The sequence below is a fragment of the Camelina sativa genome, chromosome 4 (assembly GCF_030686135.1).
Source record: "Camelina sativa cultivar CO46 ecotype springtype chromosome 4, ASM3068613v1".
NCBI classification, from domain to species: domain Eukaryota; kingdom Viridiplantae; phylum Streptophyta; class Magnoliopsida; order Brassicales; family Brassicaceae; genus Camelina; species Camelina sativa.
In genome coordinates this window covers 20,021,832-20,043,772 of record NC_141883.1, presented here as the reverse complement: position 1 = coordinate 20,043,772, position 21,941 = coordinate 20,021,832, and the positions used below count along the sequence as shown (strand labels likewise).

General features: G+C 38.4%; 3 protein-coding genes and 3 pseudogenes across 5 annotated transcripts; 1 reads left to right on the top strand and 5 right to left on the bottom strand.

The window, feature by feature from the left end:
- Nucleotide 1: 1 nt before the first annotated feature.
- LOC104780701 (putative pre-mRNA-splicing factor ATP-dependent RNA helicase DEAH3 pseudogene) lies at nucleotides 2–1,407 on the bottom strand (annotated as a pseudogene). Its single transcript, XR_015596907.1, has one exon. The product of XR_015596907.1 is annotated as a putative pre-mRNA-splicing factor ATP-dependent RNA helicase DEAH3 pseudogene (transcript).
- LOC104780700 (pentatricopeptide repeat-containing protein At3g48810 pseudogene) lies at nucleotides 2–4,078 on the bottom strand (annotated as a pseudogene). The gene is made up of 2 exons (XR_015596906.1): nucleotides 1,719–4,078; nucleotides 2–1,416 (listed from the first exon to the last, which is right to left on the bottom strand). The product of XR_015596906.1 is annotated as a pentatricopeptide repeat-containing protein At3g48810 pseudogene (transcript).
- Nucleotide 4,079: 1 nt separating this feature from the next.
- LOC104780699 (uncharacterized) lies at nucleotides 4,080–5,299 on the top strand. The gene has a single exon (XM_010505218.3). The coding sequence runs from the start codon at nucleotides 4,289–4,291 to the stop codon at nucleotides 5,141–5,143; it is 855 nt and encodes a 284-aa protein (XP_010503520.1). The 5' UTR covers nucleotides 4,080–4,288; the 3' UTR covers nucleotides 5,144–5,299.
- A 53-nt stretch (nucleotides 5,300–5,352) lies between these two features.
- LOC104783917 (uncharacterized) lies at nucleotides 5,353–6,639 on the bottom strand. Its single transcript, XM_010509017.2, has 3 exons — nucleotides 6,017–6,639; nucleotides 5,597–5,816; nucleotides 5,353–5,486 (listed from the first exon to the last, which is right to left on the bottom strand). The coding sequence occupies exons 1-3, from the start codon at nucleotides 6,542–6,544 to the stop codon at nucleotides 5,353–5,355; spliced, it is 882 nt and encodes a 293-aa protein (XP_010507319.2). The 5' UTR covers nucleotides 6,545–6,639.
- Nucleotides 6,640–7,430: 791 nt separating this feature from the next.
- On the bottom strand, nucleotides 7,431–11,099 carry LOC104780698 (long chain base biosynthesis protein 2b). Its single transcript, XM_010505217.3, has 12 exons — nucleotides 10,741–11,099; nucleotides 10,566–10,631; nucleotides 10,290–10,378; nucleotides 9,964–10,109; nucleotides 9,750–9,874; nucleotides 9,579–9,672; nucleotides 9,325–9,488; nucleotides 9,030–9,191; nucleotides 8,589–8,715; nucleotides 8,317–8,483; nucleotides 8,113–8,220; nucleotides 7,431–7,880 (listed from the first exon to the last, which is right to left on the bottom strand). Exons 1-12 carry the CDS (start codon nucleotides 10,864–10,866, stop codon nucleotides 7,785–7,787), a joined length of 1,470 nt encoding a protein of 489 aa, XP_010503519.1. The 5' UTR covers nucleotides 10,867–11,099; the 3' UTR covers nucleotides 7,431–7,784.
- Nucleotides 11,100–15,272: 4,173 nt separating this feature from the next.
- Nucleotides 15,273–16,483, bottom strand: LOC147946004 (uncharacterized; annotated as a pseudogene).
- Nucleotides 16,484–21,941: the final 5,458 nt, after the last annotated feature.

Genomic DNA, 21,941 nt, shown 5'->3' with positions numbered 1-21,941 from the left:
GTTTTGGCTAATATTATTTAAAATTTGTTGTTAAGCATGTACATAATGAAGTTAAGTATCTAAAATATCAGAAAATCAGGAACAATAGTACATTCGAAGGGGCTAACATCTCGATTAAATCAGCTTTGATTAGACCTCCAGACTCATCATCTCGCCTATCTCTGTCAAGTTACCTTCATCGTCCATTGCTCCCAGGTCAAACAAATCCGTCAAGGCTCGAACGAGGGTCTTCTGGGAAGGAGGATCCATAAAGTTCAAGGATAACACGTCCTTCACACCCAGCCTTTTCAAGGCCAGAACTGTGTTTACGAGGTTTGCTCTAAGCATCTCAGGAACCGCCGGTATTAAACCAGGCCCTGTTGTACAGGCACGACGTGCTCTCTGGTCAGCACTTGCCATGGATATTGGGGACACCACCAAGGAGTCTAGACGAGTTTGCGGGTTGTAGTATTTCTGCATGGAGAAACCAGGATCAACGACGTAAACAATCCCGTCGATGGGTAGAGAAGTCTCTGCAATGTTGGTGGAGACGACAATCTTTCTCACGGGATGTGGTGTGGGATCGAAAACCCTCTGTTGCATGGCAGGCGGGAGGAAGGAATACAGTGGCACGACTTTGACTTGATCTCCGAGCTTATGGAAGATCCTGCTGCAAGCATCTTCAATCTCTTCTTCCCCGGTTAGGAAAACAAGAACATCACCAGGTGGCTCACACATGTGAATCTGGATAACTTTGCGTACAGCAGCCTCGAGATAGTCCGTCACAGGATCTCGAGTATAAACGATCTCCACTGGATGGAGCCTACCTGGGACTTTGATGAGAGGCACATTATGACCGCTAAAATAGTGGCGGAGCTCGTGGGCGTATCGGGTTGAACTCATCACAACCAGCTTAAGAGCAGGCCGGCTAGTCAAGGCTTTTTCAAGAATACTAAAAAGCAAATCCGTGGCTATACTTGTTTCGTGGGCCTCGTCCAGAATGATCGCTTTGTATTTTGATAAGAGCGGATCCACCAGTGCTTCTCTCAGAAGCATTCCATCGGTCAGGTACTTGAGCACGGTTCTGGAGCTGCTGCAATCGTCGAAACGGACAGTGCAACCGACTTCTTCATCGATCACTGTATCCATCTCTTCAGAAACTCGGCGGGCCGCAGACATCGCTGCAACTCTACGAGGCTGCGTGCACCCAACCAACCTTGCAGTCCCACCAGGATTAGGGTTTTCATTGACCACAGCTTCTAAAACGAACTGTGGGATTTGTGTTGTCTTACCACTGCCCGTATCACCCACCAGTATCACCTTCTGATTTTCTTTCAAAGCTTGGAGAAACTCGTCTTTGTGTACCCATACTGGTAGCTTCTTGCGTTCCTCTTGTATTTCCAAATACCTCGCAGAGTTCTTCACCATATCGATTCTCTTCAACAAAAGATAAAAAATATAAAAATAACAAGTTAGTAAACCTATTTATAACCCAAAAAAAGAAACCTATTTTCCTTTTCACAGAGTATTTGGAAATTTTCCTTTTCTGCATAAGCGGTAGTTTTGTTAAACATTCTTTTGGATTTTTTTCTACAAGAGTCTGGAGAATTGTATTTAGCTTCTACGGATAGCTTATCTGTAACCAAAAATATAATTATAGAATAATAAAAGACTGCTGACCATAAACATTTACTACAGAAGCATGACCAAAGAGCATCTGTCTCTTCATATTTCCTTACCAATCTCTCAGCAATGTATTTGTCAGGATTTTTTGCTAGGATGGAAATGTTTGCTTGGAGTTCTTAAAGGGTTCAGTGAAGACCCACAAGCCAAGCTTCCAACTGACACAAGATTTCCATATATCCACCGGAGTTGATGCTTCTACTCATATGGTAGACTGATCTCATGGGCTCAAGATGTCATCGAGAATAAAACATCGAACCAATACATTCCATGTAGCAATACTTGGGACAATACCTTCACTTATCATCCTCTCAAGAAGAATCACTGCATCCTCCCTACAATTAGAACTGCATAGACCCGATAACACATTTGTGTAAGAGATTACATCAGGCCGCCACTTTCTTCTTCCACATGAAACTAGATCCATCATCTTGACTGCCCTCTCAGCTTTTCCTTGTTTGCAATAGGCTAATAGTATCATATTCATTGTTATCTCATCCGGAGATTTACCATCGACCATCAATTTTCCTACTAGTTGCAGAGCTATCCCCGGGAGACCTGCATTGCATGTTCCATGTAATAGTGTGTTGTAAGTCGATAAGCTCCACTCCACACCTCTCATGAAGATCTCTCGGGTAAGACCATAAGCTTCGTCTATTCGGTTTGCCTTTGCGAGCCCATCCAGTAACTCATTATATGTTACAATGTTGGGAGAACATTTGTACTGCTGCTCCATTTGTCTGAACACTTTCTCAGCCCAGTCAAGCCTCCCAGCATCGCATAAACCTTTGATAAAAGCGTTAAACGTTGGCACAGAAGGAGCACAGTTTTCTGTAGACATAATTTCTATAAGAGATTCAGCTTCTTTAAACTTGGATTGCCTACAAAGAGCTTCCACCATGTTCGTATACACCACAACATTTGGGGAGCATCCACTAGTTAGCATCTTATTCCATATATAAACTGCACCCTCGAGGCTACCTCTTTTGGCAAAGCCGTTGATAAGAGAGCCATAGGTTCTGATGTTTGGAGAACATCTGTTTTCTTCCATGTGTGAATAGACAGACATAGCCTTTTGCATATCCCCATGCGAACAAAATCCTTGAACCAAAGTATTAAACGCTACAACATTCGGTTGTAACTCAAATCCTCTGATCATCCTGTTCCACAAGTCTAGAGCATCGACTGCTGTACCTCTTACAAAACAACCCTTCACAAGAGAACTCAATGTATGGATATTTGGATGACACCCTCGTTTCAACATCTGCGCCAGAAGCGAGAAAGCAAGCTCAACTTGACCAGAATTGCAAAGCACATTGATAACTGTAGAGTACGAGATAACATTAGGAGATATCCCCTTCTCCACCATTTCCCTCATCAGGTCAAACGCCCCTTTGTAATCATGGTCTTTGCATAACCCATTAATCAAAGCGTTATACACACTCACAACAGGTTCAAATTTTCCTGCCAGCTCCCTACCTTCCTTCACCATACCAAACTCACACATCGATGAGATCACAGTAGTGTAGCTCACAGCATCAGGACAACACCCTTTATTCGACATCTCCACTAGCAACTTCTTCGCACCATCAACCTTATTGTTCTTACACAAAGCCTTAAGAAGAACATTATACGTGAACACATTAGGCTCAAACCCATCTCTCTTCATATCTCTATAAACAGTATAAATCATCTGAATCCTATTCTCACCAAGCAGAGTATCCAAAACATGGTTATAAATCTTAACCGAAGGATCACACCCAAACTCCTTAATCCTATAAAACATCTCCACAGCTCGTTCAGCTAAACCCACTTGCCTATACACACTAATAACACTGATAAACAAATCTTCAGAACAATGAAAACCTTGGAGTTTCATTTGCTGCAAAAGATACTGAACACTATCAACCTGACCATCCATCGCAAGCTTCCTGATCATCACCTCGAATGTTAAAGGCGTGTGCTTGAAAAGATTCGAATTTGCAACGGATTTGAAGAAATGCAAAGCTAAAGGAACACAAGACTCTTGTCTCAGCCTCTTTACCACATCTGATTCTTTGATCTCCGCATGGTTTGTTGTAGCTTCTGGGAGGAGATGATTCACATTGAGATTCGTATTGAGCACAAATGGGATAAGAGGTTTTTGAACTTTCAACAGCAACGAACATCCTTCTTTCAGATACATGACCGCCGCGAATATACCCAAATCTTCTGCCGAAGCTGAAAAATCTCAGGTCTCAAGGATGAAGATGAAGAAGATGAGTGAATGACCATTGTACCCTTTCTCAATTGAATTGAACCTTTCCTTCAAAGGGGGAAATCAAAATATTATTTTTTTAGGGACTAAAAAAGAAAGTGAAAAAAGTGGAGGGACTTGTTTATAAATATTCTTAAAAAAACTGTTAGTGTCTGTCTGCACAAACACACACGTGTCAGTAACTAAACACCTCTCCTTCTTCTTCCTTCTTCGACTCTCTCCTGATGACGATTCTTCTGATTCCTTCTCAGATAAAACCTAAAAAAGACTTGTCCTTTCATCTTCTTTAGTAAAACTCCACGCTTATGGCGGTTCCAATCTGAGAAGCTTTGAAATTAAGAATACCACTTTGCCTTGAGAAAAAAAGAAATGGCGGAATTGCGGCCACTGGATGGTCAGCAAACAAACGGCGGAGTTATTCCTACTCCGGCGTCTACTTCAGCCGAAGCGACGGCGATTACAGCCGCGGGATCCAAACGATTGAGAAGACCAAGTGTTCGATTAGGCGAAATCGGCGGGGACCAGTATCAGCAGCAACATCATCACCACGCGGCGGGGTCGGCGGCGTACGATTCGCAGGGGAGGAGATCGAAATGGACACAGGCGGCGACGAGTGGTAATAGAAAAGATATGAGTAAATCGTCGAGGACGAGAGCCCTAACGAATTTGAGTTCTGGGTATGAGAATATCGGAACCCTAGATGATGAGAGAGATGGGAATGTGGATTCTTTTGGTGTTGCGAGTTGGCGGGTCAAGAAACGGGTCGGGTCAGCGGCGGCGAAGAGGGTCCGATCCAATTGGGTATCAAAAACTGGGGATGGGGATGATAAAATTAGTGGAGGGGAAGAATTGGAAGGTGGGTTTAGGGATTTTAGCAGAGAAGATTCAGAGAGTCCGATAAAGGAAGAGTCTTTGGATAGAGATGGTGGTGGTTTTAACGGTAGGAGAAGGTATGACAGTAACAATAGTAGTGGAAACAGAGAATTCGAATCTAATATGGATGGAGGAGTTGGTGGTGGAGGAGGAGGAAGAGAAGGTGTGAAGATATGGCTACAGGAGTTAGGGTTAGGGAGATATTGGCCTATGTTTGAGATACATGAGGTTGATGAAGAGGTTTTGCCATTGTTGACATTGGAAGATCTTAAAGATATGGGGATTAATGCTGTTGGATCGAGGAGGAAGATGTTTTGTGCAATTCAGAAGCTTGGTAGGGAGTTCTCATGAGTGTGTGAGAGAGATTTTTGATCGTTTTTTTTTTTTTTGCTCTGTTGTTGTTTTTTTTTGTTGATGATAGTCAGTCATGGCAGAGTATAAGCTTGCAATGTCTGAAACCATGAAAGGCTTTTTTTTTTTACTCTATAGATCTTTCATTCGTCTCTATTGTTTGTTATCTTGATATTTGTTGTTTGAATGTAGCATCAGGCACAGTAGTGTTAGTAGAAGTGGGAGTGGGAAAAGTAGAGTAGAAGAAGGTTTTTAACTCTTTTGATCTCACTTTTCTTCACTTGAGATTGTCTCCATGGATGTTCTTGATGATGATAAGGATTATGTAGTCGAACAGGTGTAGCTATTTGCAATAGAAGTTTTAAGGAGAAGAGAACGAATGTCTTTTAGTTACACTGTAGAAAACGTAGCGATTGAGAAAAGTAAAATTAGACTCTTCAAATTCACACTTACCTCTTTTCATATGTGGGGTGGAAACAGAGGAACCATTTAACCAAAAAGGTAGCGGATCTGACTTAATACGGGAATTTGTTACGTGTTTGATCCCATTTTTCTCTTCAAACTCACACCTACCCCTTTTCATATTTGTTTGAACCATTTTTCTCTTCTTCTTGTGTCTTTGGAGCTGTCGGAATATATCTGATCCTGGTAAGGTACCTGCTCTGCTTATAACCTGTCATAACACAGAGAGGACTATAAGCACAGTCCCTTTTTCAAGATTTAGCCTTTTGGGGGGTAGATTCAAATCATGGACTATGCTGATAATTTGTTAATTCATGGAGTTACTACTACTACTACTATTATGGCTCTTCTTGGTAAATCCGTAAATGATATGGGAGATCAAGCGAGTGAGCTCGATGCAAGATATTTTACAATTTGATCAAAGTATTCCATCCCTCGGTTGCATCCACCCACACCTAAACCTAAACCTAAACCTAAAGAAGAAGCATCGTTGTTGTTGTTGTTCTCCTTCTCCACCACGTCGTCCACTGGTACGTGTTGATCATCTCTTTGCAACTCCTCCTTGAGATCGTGTAACATCCTCTTCATGGAATCAATCGCCTCAGCCAGTTCCTCCGCATTCTCCGACTTGGCGAGACTCTCGTCTTCCCACCAAAACCCTAGATTTTCATCATCGACATCCCGAGTCGGAGTCGGAGTCTCATCAGCGAGGAAAGCAGCGACAACGCTATCCACGGAGGAATGTCCAAAAGAGTAGAAAGAGTTGTGGGAATTAGCAGAAACAGGAGTAGTTATGATTGCGATTTGAGCGCCGGAGAGAAGACAGAGCTCCGACGCTTTGCTGAAAAGGCCCTTCCTACGTTTCGAGAATGTAACAGCTCGTGGTTCTTTCCTCTCGATCTTCTTCTCCGTGTCTATTTTCCTCTTCAAGCCCCCCATTGTTATTGATCGATGTTTGTTTTCGAGAGACGATCGAGTTACAAACCAGAGAGAGAGACGATCAATTTACAAACTGAGTTTAGGGTTTTCTCGTCTTTTTTGCGTGTTGCGACTGTTGTGTTGAGAAACAATGTATACTCTATAGTAGTATTTATAGTGAGACTTTATTAGCCTCAACTCTCCGTTTTCCTTTTCTTGAACGCTAAAAAAATCACCTGAACTCCTTTTCCTTTTCCTTTCCTTTTTGGAAGAAGGGTTTAATTAATTGTTTCCAAGTAAATTAGGCTTTAGTAGTCCGTCATACTATGTTAACCAACACATATTAATAGCTGAATCATGAATTAAAAACACATATTTTAACCAACTAAACCAAAAATTAAACCGATCTGTGTTTCCAGCAAAAGTTCATCTCGATCGTCATGTTTAATTATAGTAGCACTTGCGGAATCATATATAGTCTCCAAAACCTCAAATCATATCTTCTGCAACTCGGCCCTGAAAAAGTTGCTGTTCTTCCTTATTCTTGCTAACTTTTGTGCGTTACATTTTTGCTAAATTTCCAAGTAAAGAAAAAAATATATATATAAATTTGGGCGCCTAGCAGTAATTCATCTTTTAAAGCGTTACCGCTTACCCGGATAGCTTCAAGTGTTGGAACAACTAACTAACTATTTAATAGGCGCCAGATAATGCATGATAAAACAACTTCCATATCAACTAAATCTAGGTTTACCTCAACATGTTAAGAGGAAGTATACACACTTCGCCTCATGATCTCAACAAGATCAATAATGGCAGAGTACCATTACCATACCATTCAAGCATCCACAAGCTTTAACATACGGGAAAGCTTTCTACAACAAGCAGAATTTGTTGCCACAGAAAATTTGAGAACCACTCTACGGCTTGTATAGTCTTGGTGGTCTCTGGAAGACCAAAACCAAAATATTTCGAAGTTCATTACTTCTGGTCCAACGAATTGGGCCCCTAAGTTCGTGGAGTGAAGCAGAAGCACATACGTCTACGCTAGCATCTGAATTTTTTTTGGGCAATAATTCACGAGGGAACTATACAATTAAACCCTTACAAAAGCAAAGAAAGAAAGAAGACAACAATCACATGTTTCACGACAAGTAACAGGACGACAAAACAAAGACCGACAGCCAGAAAATTGTACACTTAATGATAATTAATTGCTAACCAAAACCTCTTTCGAAAAGAAAACTGATGCATTACTGTTTTAATCCAATTTAATGCCATATTTCTCTTCGTCTTGCTTCTTTGGAGCTGCCGGAAAATATTTAATCCCGGTAAGGTCACCAGCTTTGCTTATAACCTGTCCATAACAAAGATAGGATCAGAGTGTGAGAAGGATGAACTAAAAGCAGAGTCCCTTTTTTAGGACTTAGCCTTTTTGTGTATAGATTCAATTCATGTATGATATGCTGAGAATTTGTCAAGCTTTCATGAAGTTTATCAGAGGATTCATGTTTCCTACTATAACTAGGGCAATACATGTTAAATGATGTGGGAGAGAAAGAGAGTGAACTAAAAGGGAGATGTAGTACCTGTAGGGCTTTAATAAGATCTTCTCTTGAGTGAGATGCCGATATGCAAATACGAGCCCTGGCTAGCAATAGAGGTGTAGCAGGGAAACCGACGACCACAACTGCCAACTGTTCACGATTTTTAAAAATACGTTAACATAAGAGCTGAATTTCCCTTGTGTGAAAGCAAGTGAGATAATGCAGCAGAAATAAGAGAAGGCTTACGTTTTCTCGCAAACATTCCCTTGAGAAGGCTGGGATTTTTGCTGGATTGTAAAGCATTATTGGCATTACTGGGGAATCATTGTCTCCAAGAACCTCAAACCCCATCTTCTGCAACTCAGCCCTGAAAAAGTTGCTGTTCTCCCTTATTCTTGCTAACTTTTGTGCCCCTGCGAATGTTTTTTTAAAAGAATTTGAGACTGAAACTTGAGATTATGAAACTCAAAGAGCAAAAGAGTTGCAGTTACAAGAGCAAAAAAAAACTGCAGAGATACCTCTGTTTGAACCATCCTCTCCGAGGATAACCTGTATGGCCGATATGATTTGTTGTGCGGAAGGAGTTGAAATTGATGTTGCGTACAGGTGAGCAGGGCAATGGTGCTTCAAATATTGGATGAGGTCCTGCAAAGTTGAAATACAATATGCTATAAAGCCTTTGGTCGATTTTGAGATGAAGTGTACTGTTTGCCTAAGGAATCACGCTGTCTGTTGTGTAGATATAGAATGGCCTTACTGTATCAGCTTTTTACTCATCTTTCAAAAGTTTCATTGCTTCATCATAAAAGATTATTTTAATTTGCATAAAATGTACAACATTTTTTCATATTTCTAAGTTTCCTGGAAGGTCCAACTTATGATTTATGAAAACAATATAAACCATGGAAATGTGCAAACAATCAATCAGTGAGTGAAAACAAAGGTATATAATTGCTAACCTTGGATCCGGCAATATAGCCACCACAAGACCCGAACGATTTTGTGAAAGTTCCCATCATTATGTCTATATCAGCAGTGTCAACTCCCAGGAGTTCACAAACACCCCTTCCTGTCTTGCCAATTGCTCCAATGCTGTGAGCTTCGTCCAAGTAAACATACGCCTGAAACGAGGATATGCAAGAAGTTAAGTAAGACATCAGACAACCAAATTAGTGTTAGACAACTTTTAATGATCGAGTTCCTTAATCTCTCATTCATGCTAAACACAAAAGATGGTTTACCATGTTACCTCACCTTATACTTCTTGCATATTGAGACAATCTCGGGAAGATGACAAATTTCCCCTTCCATGCTGTAAATACCCTCTACAACAACAATAATTTTCTTCCACGGTCTGTGCGTCCTGGGTTGTCCCTCAGCAATTTGTTCTTTCAATACTTTTTCCAAATGAGAAGGTGCTGCAAAGCAATCAACAAGAGAGCATAAAGATGATGTCACCTATTTAATTGGCAAAAAAATTTGGAAAGTGAATCATGAGAAATGCTTACTGTTGTGTTGGAAAACGCGGATAGTGGCTCCTGAACCTCGAGCACCATTGACAATTGAAGTATGGTTCAAAGAATCACTTATTATCAACCCTCCCTGTATTACATGGCAGTAAGCAAGCTACTAAAAACATGGAAATAAGTGTTCATCAGAAGATGGAGCAGCATACGTACCTTTCCAATCAAGACAGGAATGATAGCTGAGTTTGTTGCGTAGCCCATGCCACAAACAATAGCAGCAGGTTGTCCCACATATTTAGCAACACATTCCTCAAGTTCTGCATGCACAGATGTAGTTCCTGATGGCAGAAACAACAGATGTCAGGCAACAACCAACAAAGAGAAGAGAAATGTTGGAGACCTAATACGCAAAGACGACACTCTATACCTGCATCAACGCGAGAGCTGCACGTACTAGCTGAAAATTTCTTCAAAGACTCAATAACACGAGGCGTGCAATATTCATCGAAAGAACCAAATCCAAGATAATTGTAGGACCCCAGATTAAGGCACCTGCTAGTCTTTGTCGTTCGCCTACACAGAGTTTACAACCAAAGGTTTACTATTTGACATCCTCCAGATAGGTGATGAGTCTCAATTCTCAATTATAAACCGTATGAATTCAAATCTTTACATTTGCCTTGATATATATCTTAACGTGACCATAGAAACTATATAATTGTTCAATGGAAAAGCAGAGGAAAACAGACTCACTTAAGCGTCTTGTTGTTGTCATTAGAGACTCTCTCAACGACATCAACCCAGGCATCAGGTGCACTTGATATGGGACGTCCAAAACAGTCCTGTATCAACATCAAAGTTTTAAGAATCAAACACCAAACAAAGAGTCCATACACAATACTCCACAAACAGGAACATTTTATATAATTCCTATGGCTTGCAACAACTAAATGAACACCAATAAGGCAACAAATGAAGAGATTGAACATAATGTTAAATACAAGGAGAAACAAAAATTGGAGAAGAAACCTGAATACGATGATACAATCGTCTGATGTAGAAATCCTCATGCGCCAAGCAGATCGGTGCGTATCCCTATACACAAATTAGTAAAAGAAGACTCAACAACGCCGCCACAAAGCGAATACAATGACGGAGACATATAGAAGAATCAGATTAATTTTGTGAGGAGAAGAAATCGAACCTGGAGATTGTTGGTGCGCCACCAATCGAAGAGAAGGCGGGAGTAATCGCGGAGCTGGCCAAAGGCGAAGAGCAAGCCGTAGCTGAAATACGTTGATACAGCTGTAAGGTATGGGATCGTAATCATTGTTTCAGCTCCTCCGGCGTCGTCTTCTTCTTCTTCTCCGATACGATTCTCTCCTCTCTATCTCTCTCTCAAGATCTGGAAAAATCTGCGCCTGCTCTCACGCTAGAGAGAGAAGAGAAGAGAAGAGAAGAGAAGAGAGAGAGATTTGAATTCAACCTTTGTTTGAGTTCATCTTCTCCTCCTCGTTTTGTTTTTTTGCATTATTATTATTTTTTTTTTGACTATTCAATATTGAACGAGTATTATTCTCAAATTTAAATAAATAGTTTTAATTATTTAATATTTTAAGAGAATTGTTTTTTTAATAACTATTTTCTTTTTTTAGGCAAAGAAAATTTATTCAGAATAAAATCGTTCAAAATACAGAGGTTCCATCAACCAAACAAGAGGATTACAACAATCAAAATAAAAATCAACATTATTACAATCCAATTTAGCTAGTAAATGGGCAACTTCATTGTTTGTTCGATGAATAAATGAGAAACTAACAGTTTCAAAGCAATGGGAAAAAATCTTAATGTCATGAAGTATGCCATGAATGGTAGCGTCTTGTATAGACCCATTAAGACAATCAATTAGCATTTTGCAGTCCTGTTCAAACCAAATCTTGTTGAAACCCTTGTTAGCAGTTTGTTGCATGGCAAACAATAAAGCTTGTGTTTCGCTTTCCAATGGGTTATTTGCATTCCTTAAAACACTGGAACCCTAACTAGTGGCAACTCCAAGATGATTACGGACCATCCAACCTCCAATTGTTTTCTTTGTATCCGCTCTGTAACTAACATCAAAATTACATTTTACAAAGGGATATTTTGGTCTCTCCCAATGAGGATTAACTGTTTGTTCAGTACAAGCTGTACTAATTTGTCTGTCCGGAAATCAATGTATCCACTCAGCGACATCAGTCGTAGATTGTGCTACAGTTCGAGTATGGTCACATACAACATTTTGAAAAATGAATTTGTTCCGATCTTTCCATATGTTCCAACAAAGCCAAAAAGGAAGAAGTTTATGTTCTATGGATACGGATTGATCGTCATATATGTGGAACAAGGAAGAGACATTAAGTTCATGATCTGTGTTATGAAAAGTAGCATGGAAAGGTAGGTCAGCCAAATCCCAAACCATCTTTGCTGCAGGACATGTGAATAAGGTGTGGTTGATTGTTTCATTTAATCCTTGGTAACGCTGGCATTGTTTGCTAATATTGATACCTCGAGAAGCAAGTCTAGTTGCAGTACCTAAAGATTTAGATAAGACATTCCAAAGGAAATGCTTTATCTTTGGTAAAATTCGTAGTTTCCAAATTTTGTTTTTTAGCCCAATGGAACCATGAGGAATGTTAGGAACATGGATGAGATTCACGGGATCATGTATAGCTAGCCAATAGCCAGACCGAACAGAGTATTCACCAGAGGCATTGTAATGCCAAATAGTTTTACCCATAGAGTCAAATTGCGGAATGTAAATTTGTGTTAAAACCTCAAAATCATTCGGTGATATCATATTTCGAACTGCAGTTAATCCCTGAATTTAACAACACCAGAATCATTAATAAATGATGAGAGCGTTCCGTTAAACAGAGGATCAACAGAGCAAACAGGACGTGGTGGATTATCTGGTATGACATTATCCACATTGACTCGTATTGACGACCCATTACCGACTATAACTCAAATCCCTTTCTTGAGAAGATCTAAACCAGAAAGGATGGAAGACCAACCATAAGATTGTGACTTTTTAGGTGTTGCATCAAGGATTGAACTATCTGGAAAATATCTTGCCTTCATCACTTTAGCAAAAAAACTGTTAGGAAATTTTAGTATTTGCCAAGCCTGTTTTGCCAACAGGGCATCATTGAATTTCTCTAAATCCCGGAATCCAAGACCACCTTCTTTCTTAGCGTATTGGAGTCTTTTCCAAGCAATCCATGAAATTCCTCTAGACGACTCAGATTTTTTCCACCAAAAATTCATCAATAAAGATTCAAGTTCAGAGATAAGTCCAAGTGGTAGTTTAAAACAGGACATAGCGTAGACCGGCATCGCAGCTGCAACAGATTTGGTCAAAACTTCTTTCCCTGCAGATGAAAGGAACTTGCCACTCCAATTGTTTGTGTGTTGTCTTACTCTTTCCACTATATATTCAAACATTTCTTTTTTCCTTCTGCCAAATTGTTCCGGTAGTCCTAAATACTTTCCACCGCCTCCTTGGTTTGAAATTTGTAGGATTTGTTTCATTGAGTTTTGTCGATGACCATAAACTCGAGATCCAAATGTAATTAGGGACTTTGATGTGTTGATTTTTTGGCCTGAGTAATACTCATATACATCAAATGCATCTTTTAAAGCCTGGCAGTTACAGCTGTTTGCTCTACAGAAAAATAAACTATAATCTGCAAACTGAAGGTGAGTTATTGGAGGAACACCATTTCCTATTTTAATTCCTTGTAAGCATTTTGAAGACACCTGAGACTTGATAAGATAACTTAGAATGTCTGCACACAGAATGAAAAGATATGGGGACAGGGGATCATCCTGTCTTATTCCTCGACTAGGTAACACTTTCCTGAATGGTGTACCATTAACAAGAATTTCATATTCAACCGTACTCACTGTAGCCATGATCCAACTGATCCATTTAGGTGAAAAACTAAATAAGTTCATTGTTGTTTCTAAGAAGTATCATTCCACCTGGTCATATGCTTTGCTGACATCAGTCTTGACAGCCATATATGTTTGTGATACACATTTTCTAACTTTAAGTGAACGCATTAGTTCATGAGCAATCAGAATGTTATCTGTGACCATACGCCCTGGAATAAATGCTGCTTGAGACTCAGATACAATACTGTCTAAATGTCCTTTTAAACGATTAACAAGACACTTTGAGATGATCTTGTATATAACATTACAAAGACCAATGGGGCGGTATTCTGACAATGTATCTGGCTCTGTATTTTTTGGGATCATGCAAATATTAGTATTGTTCAAGCCTGGTTTCATGTTTGAAGTAGAAAAGAATTCTTTAATTTCTTTGGTAATATCCTCCCCAACCACATCCCAACATTCTTTGTAAAAACGAGCTGTGAGCCCGTCTGGGCCTAGAGCTTTGTCGTCTCCTATCATTGAGAGTGCTTTGAAAATCTCTTCTGACGAAAACTCTTTAGTTAGATCATCGTTTATAGCTTGTGTAACAGTAGGTGTGAAATCCGCAAATTCCAATGGTGAAACCGAATGGCCTGTCGTTGTGTACATGTTTTGAAAGTAATCTGCAGCATGATGGCCAATAGTTGTATTCCCACTAAAAATATTCCCCTGGTCATCTTTGATTGAAGTAATGTAATTTTGAGCAAACATATTCTTAGTAGCAGCGTGAAAAAACTTTGTGTTACGATCCCCAACTTCCAACCATAGATTTCTGCTTTTTTTGTTTCCAATAGATTTCTTCATTTTTGTATGCAGTGGACAGTTCTTGTCGTAATCGTGTAATTAGGTCCCGATCTGCACGTCGAAAGCTTGACATGGCTCTGTTTAAACGATAATGTAGCACATCTATTTGTTTTGCAGAATTCAAATTGTTTTTTCGTTTACAACAAGCCATGTAAGTGCGACAATGTCGTATTTTGTCAACAATAGTGTGATGACGTTGGTTTTTGCAAGCGTTCCATCCTTCCTTTACATAGTTCTTAAAGCTCGCCACTTCTAATAGGCGCTTATCAAAACGAAAAGGTTTTCGTAAAAATGGGTCATGGTACCAAAACGGAGTACCACCGGTCTGTGATCAGAATCATAAAACTCAAGGAATACCACCTCTCCTCTTGGAAACGTAGCTGACCATTCTGAGTTAACCAAGACTCTATCCAAACAACACCTAACTGTGTGTGAGTGCCTTTCACCAACCCAAGAGAATATGTCTCCCGTAGATTTTAAATCAGAGAGATCACAAATGGACATCATCTGTCTAAAATCTTGAAATGTCCAGTTAGCTCTTAAAGGACCACCAATTTTCTCATTGTTAGAAAGAATTTCATTAAAGTCCCCAACCAATGCCCATGGTCCATCTTTAGATGGAGATAATTGTTCCAGATAATCCCAAAAGAAATGTCTTTGATCTTGAATGGGATGACCATAGACACAAGACAAATAAAACTGAAAGTTATTATACTAAATGTTTACATCAATGATTCTAGCATCCTTGTAGATTTGGGACACTGAAACATTGTTTTTCCATAACAAAGCTAAACCACCACTCCTACCATGAGGGGGCAATATAATTACATTGGGAAATCCTAGAGAAAGAGCAAAGTCACAAACCATAGCACACTTATTTAGAGTTTCAATAAGAAATAACATATTAGGTTTATAAATACGACAAATACTATGTAGAGAAGATTGTGTTAACGAGCCACCAAGATCCTGACAATTCCAAGAGATGATCGTCATGGATGGAACAATGGGGGTACCAGGCCCCCCGCACCTCTGTCTATCTCATTGGTTGCAGAACATGAACCGGCAGACTCAACACGTTCCTTCTTGCGGATCTGGCACAGGACCGCCTGATCTTCAGCAGCTTCCCATTGTTGGTAAAAAGCTTCAACAGCCACCCTCTTACGCTTCAAACTCTTAAAACCTGTCTCCAGAATTGGATCCTTATCTTCACGGATAGGAGAAAAGGTGTCCCTGAATTCTCTGCTGAACTTGGCATGTAAGTATCATAGTCGCTCTGCCATGAGTTCAGTATCCTCGAACACACTTGGAGACTCACTGGGAGGAGTGGAACTCGGGCCAGCACCCGGAGACGAGTAATGATTCTTCAACCCTGGTATTGTTTCAAACGGGTCAATGGTTTCAAGGGAATTGGCTTCAGATAGAACATTCTCCTCGCCATAGGGGCCATCCATGTTATTGTCAGTATCATTTGGAGGTTCCTCCTGGTAGAAATCCGCATCATCTCCATTCAGATCACACTCAGCCACATCATGTTTCAGCGAACCACATTTGGAACAGAACTTACGAAGTCTTTCAAACTGATACTTGATGATAGTGTTATCTCCCACAATAAATTGAAAATTACGCTTGAAACGCAATGGCCAGTCTACATTCCAATCTATGCTAACCCTTACAAACTCCACCATATGGGAATTTTCATCAAAATCAACAGTGTCTACTGGTCCTAATTGATTACCCACATACCTGGCCATGTCATTAGAGAGATAGAGAAGTGGAATCCCTCGGATTTGAACCCAGAACGGTATTATCTTCAAGGCCTCATCAGTGATGTTTGAATGCCAACGGTGAACCGACAACATCCATTCATTGAAGGACCAAGGTCCACGACGTAACACCATGTTAAGCGATTCCTCCGATTGGAACACAAATAAAGCTTTTCCAGGCCCCAGAATTCGTCCAATCATATTACCTTTGAATCCCCAAATTTTGGGCATATGGCCGATCAAAGCCCTCAGATTCTGCTTGTGAGGGTTCACCGTTTGTACCACCAATGAGTAGCAATTAGCAGTCACGGCTTTAGCAATGAATTGGGGAGGCAACAGAACCGGTGCATCAGTGATGCCCAAGTCCATATCTTGGAGAGATTTTCTGATATAGTCACTCATTTTGTGGATTGTAGTAGGAGAGAACAGGGGAAGAGTAGTTGTGAACAAAATCGAGAGGGAAGAATTGTCGGGAAAGGCAGGATTATATAGGTTGGTCCATTGCGGTTTTCCCAAACGGTTATCCAACGAGGTAAACGGAAAGCAGAAACTGCCGTGTAACCATTCTGGCAGAGAGAAACCAACGAAGATTAAAGTCCTTAGACCAAAAAATTCAATCGGAACAAAACTCCAAGGAGGAGAACAAGAAATTTTTTGGTAGAACTGTAGATCACACCCAGGATCGCCCTCAGAGAGAAGCGTCGCCATTCTTATATTTAATTATATTTTATAACTATTTTTTTAATAACAACTCCCTACCCTAAATGTTAGTTTACTCAAGTGTTTTACATGATACTAGATTCATTTTATTTATATTGTAATTTATTTATAAAATATAATTTACTAGTATTAGACCCCTACCTTGTACGGGAAAAAGCTTAGACATAAGAATCATGTGCATCTCCTAAACCTCTCATCACTTTTCCATCTACACCATTGTGCTTTGCATGTATGTAGCAGTTAATTTTCCACCTTCAAGAGATCAACGTACATACACAAATAGTATAGCAAAGTAAAAAAAAAACAAAAATCGCTATGCATATTACAAAATGAAAATACTGTAATGCAAATTACAGCCAAATTTATGTTTATCATGATCGGATAATTCTAGTAGGCATTTAAATAACACAGAATTAATTACATTACCAAACTCACCAATTCTTGTTACGGTACATGAAAAAAAAACATCATGTTTAGTTGACGCACCTGCTAGAAAAACCATAAATTCAGCTGATGTAATTGCTTTTTTTTTGTTGACGAAGTTTGCATGAGTTTGTTACCGTAAAAAAGTTTAAGCTCTTGTCAATTGCTTCAGATTCCTTATGCCTCCGTCTTTTTCTCTACCCGATATGAGGAAAGCAAGCATCTATGATGATATCATCTTATTGGATAAATTTAAAGGGTTGAGTAAAGATCTATTGTGAAAATCATTGAGGGCCTTTTGTTATGCAGAAAAAAAGAAACAAAGATGGTGTCGATGGTGTGTTCAAAAAAAAAAAAAAAAAAAGATGGTGTCGATGGTTGGTAAAAAAATAGAATGGTTTGGATGATTGTTAAGTTTTTTTTATAATTTTACAGTGGTTTTATTTTGAAATTGCAGAGATTGTGGAGGAGTCGGAGGACAGTTACTCAAGAAAATTCAGGTTTTTTTCTAACGTTTTGCATTTTGGTTGTATTATTTTTTAGTTATTTTTTTAAAATAGAAAAGAGAATATAAAGTGGCTTAATTTTATTGGACATGTGACTTGTGTTTTATAGAATAAAGGATGTGATCATTTTTAAAAAAAAATTTGGATAAAATATTATGCAATAAAATCATATGCTAAATATAATGACTTGAAAAAGACACTTATTTTGTAAGTTTTATATTGTTAATGATTCTAGATAAGTACATGTGCTATAACACTAATTAAATTTTATTTTATATAAAAATTTGTATATTTTCTATTTTAAAATAAAATTTTAATATGCTGTATTAATTTATGTATGTAAAATTATTTCAACAATGTATATTCCACATCATGACTTGAATGTCATTATAATACATAATTTTGTGAATTTGGTTTTTAAAAAGCGAGTTATTATATTATGAGTAATTTAATATATTGTTATACTTTTTGTTTTAATATACTTGGTTTTTTTAAATTCTTTCATATTATAGTGACATATTATTGACATTACTATAACAAACTAATTTAGAGTGTTTATAGTTTCTAACTTTAATATCAAGTTTCAATATTTTAAAAATATTTCAAAATAAATTATTTAAAGTTTATTATATTATATAAAATTATAAAATTCAACAAAAAAGTATGAAATTGGATTTCAATTTTGACCCGTTACTCATTAAATTTTTTAATTCAATGTATATTATTTTTAAAGAATAATATTAATCAAAATTGAATATTTTATAGATTGAATCATTTATATATTTTTTTAAAATTCAACTTATGGTATATCCGAAAATAAAACTATTTTTAATTATAATAAATAATATGATAATTTATTTATTTCACAAAATAGACTCATATATAAAAATGAGAGGTGGAGTATAATAATAATTAACAAATTAATATGTTAAGCTAGATATCAAAAGATTTTATTTGATGAATAATTTAATAAAGAAAATTAATATGGTAAGTTAGATTATATCAAATGATTCTTTAGAATATTTTCTTTAAGATTTTTGGAAACAATAAATCCAGACTATACAAATAATATAAAACTTAATCTATAACCTATTTGTAACCAACTTATTAAAATTATATAGTCTACAAAACAATGTTGTGTACTTCCGTTTTATTATATAGGAGATTATTTACTCAATTATATGTGTCTAAATTTATTAATTATTCCCAAATATAAACCATCATTTTTATGATAACTAATGGAAACGGAATATGCTGAAAAAATGCACTCTGAGAAATGTTTTCATAAAGTTTTTTTTTTTTTTTTTTTGTCATTATTGATACATATAGAGGAGATTACAGGTTGTCGATTGTTCATTATATTGCTCATACAAGTTGGTGTAATTTTCCTTTTGGTGATTCAATCTGATTATTAACTTTATAAACCGCTATTTCAAATCCGGATTTCTAATTGTTATTGAGCAAATGTATTGTGTAGTATACTCACTAAACCGGACTCGTGGTGAGAACTTAATAAAAAAAAACGGTTCCCTCTTTTGATAATTTAATTTCACTTACTTCTTTAAACGGGAAATGCCACATTATGATGCATTGATGATATTCGATTACGGCAATTTTTGTGAGGAGTAAATATTTGGAGATGAAACTTTATATAATTAAGTAATTAACCACGATATTCGTATATCTCGATATCGTAAACATTTAAGGGGAAAAAATAAAAAAGAATTAGGAAGATATGAAGTTGATTTAGGGTTTCTTAAAATTTAGAGGATTAGTTAAAATATTCTCTGGAACTGTCGGGTTCATGATACAGTTTAACATTGCAAGCCACACGTGCGAGGTTGTACGTGCGAGTTCAGGAGGAAATAATCGAATAACACGTGGACGGTTGGAAGGGAGAGGCCGTTAGAGAATCTTCAAGAAGCATAAAAACAATTTGTTAGCTCATTTTCTCAATTTTAATCATCATAGATCATTTTGTAAACTCTCTCTACATTTATTCTTGTAATCGTTGGGTTTCTCTCAGCTTGAGAGCCGACGAGGTAATCCTCTGTGTTTTCTGAACATCGAGAGATTCCGATATTGAATTTTAAGGTGTTTACAATTGATTGTGAGTTTATCTGTATTAAAGGTATCAGAGCTGCAACGATTCTCGGAAATGGGAGTGGAAACTCGTTCTCAGGTGATCGAAGTTCGAAATCATGGAGTCGCGCCGGTAGATCCGTTGAAATCGCGGATGACGCGTTTGGAAGATCTGGTGACAGAGCAAAACGAACAGATGAAGAAGCATATGGCGGAACAGAATCAGCAAATGAGGACGCATATGGCGGAAATGTTTGAAGCTCTAAGCCGCGCCACCGCTAATCGTGGTAAAGAAGTTCAGAGAGAAGTGGATCGGGATGAAGTGAAGTATGATCGTAGTGATAACAGTAATAGCAACGGGCGAACTGATCCAGCATCCTCATCGTCGCAAGAGGTTCGATCAAGTCATTTGGATCCTCCAAAGGTTATCAGATTTGAGCCGGTGAGACCTGATGCTCATTATCATTATGGTAACTTGACTCGTTTGGGTAAAATCGATTTTCCTAGATTCAATGGTAATCAGATTAAGGAATGGTTGTTTAAGGTTGAAGAGTTTTTTGGAGTTGATTATACACCTAGGGAGATGCGAGTAAAGATGGCTGCAATTCATTTTGATGGACATGCTGCAACTTGGCATTATTCGTTTGTGCAGTCTGGTATTGGTCTAGAAGTGCTTTATGATTGGGATGGTTATGTGAAGTTGTTGAAGGAAAGGTTTGAAGATGAGTGTGATGATCCCATGGCAGAAATGAAGCAGTTGCAGGAGACATATGGAATCATTGACTACCACCAAAAGTTTGATCTTATTAAGACAAGAGTGAATCTACCTGAAGAGTATTTGGTGAGCTTATATCTGGCAGGGTTGCGTTTGGATACACAGATGCATGTGAAGATGTTTCAACCTCAAACGGTGAGACATTGCTTATTGTTGGGAAGACTTTATGAGAGGGCACATCCTAAGAAACAAATTCCTCAAGTTTGGCAGACAACTAAAGGAAGTAATATGAGTAAAGGTGGTTCACAAAGTTCGCGAACAGTTGCAAAGGTGAATGAAGGTGCTCCGAAGAAGTTCCTTACTAAAGAGGAGATGAGTGATAGGAGGTCGAAGGGTTTGTGCTATTGGTGTGATGAGAAATTTACCCCAGAGCATTATCAACAAAACCACAAGAAGGCTCAGTTGTATAGCATTGAAGCAGCAGATGTTGAAGCTGATGATGAAATAATGATATGGGAGCATGAAGCTTTGGAGGAGAAGAACATGCCTCGGGTATCTGTCAATGCAGTTTCTGGAATTTCTGACCATGAAACCATGAGAGTGAAGGGTTTATATGGTAAAAAACCAATCTATGTACTGTTGGACTCGGGTTCTACTCACAATTTTATTGACCCACGAGTTACAACAAAACTGGGTTGTCAGATTAAATCATCCAAGTTGTCTAAGGTTTCTGTAGCTGATGGAAGGAAATTGGGAGTTCAGGGCAAGGTGGATGGTTTTCGTTGGAGGTTTCGCACAACTGTTTTCAAATCTGATGTGATGTTAATTCCTCTTCAGGGATGTGATATGGTCTTAGGGATTCAATGGTTGTCGACTTTGGGTCCAATCACATGGGAATTCAAGTTGTTAGAAATGAGCTTTATGTGGCAAAACAGGAAGATTATGTTGCATGGAATTCAGAATGGTTCTGTTAGGGATGTTAAAGCTAAGAAGCTTAAGAAGATGGAGGAAGACCAGATGCAGGTGTCTATGATTTGTGTATCGACAGTGAATGCTGAGGTTGGGAATGCGAATGCATCGTTGAGTGCTATAAGCAGTGATGCGAATTCATGCTTGGAGATAGAAGAACTTGAGAAAGACTATCCAGATGTATTTGCAGAGCCAAAGGAGTTACCACCATTTCGAAAGAATCATGACCATCAGATTCAGTTGGTGGAGGGTGCAAATCCAGTGAATCAGAGACTTTACAGGTATTCAATTCATCAAAAAAATGAGATAAACAAGATTGTAGAGGATATGCTTACTGGTGGGACTATTCAGCCTAGCTCTAGTCCATTTGCATCCCCTGTGGTCTTAGTTAAGAAGAAAGATGGTAGTTGGAGGTTGTGTATGGATTACCGAGAGTTGAATGGAG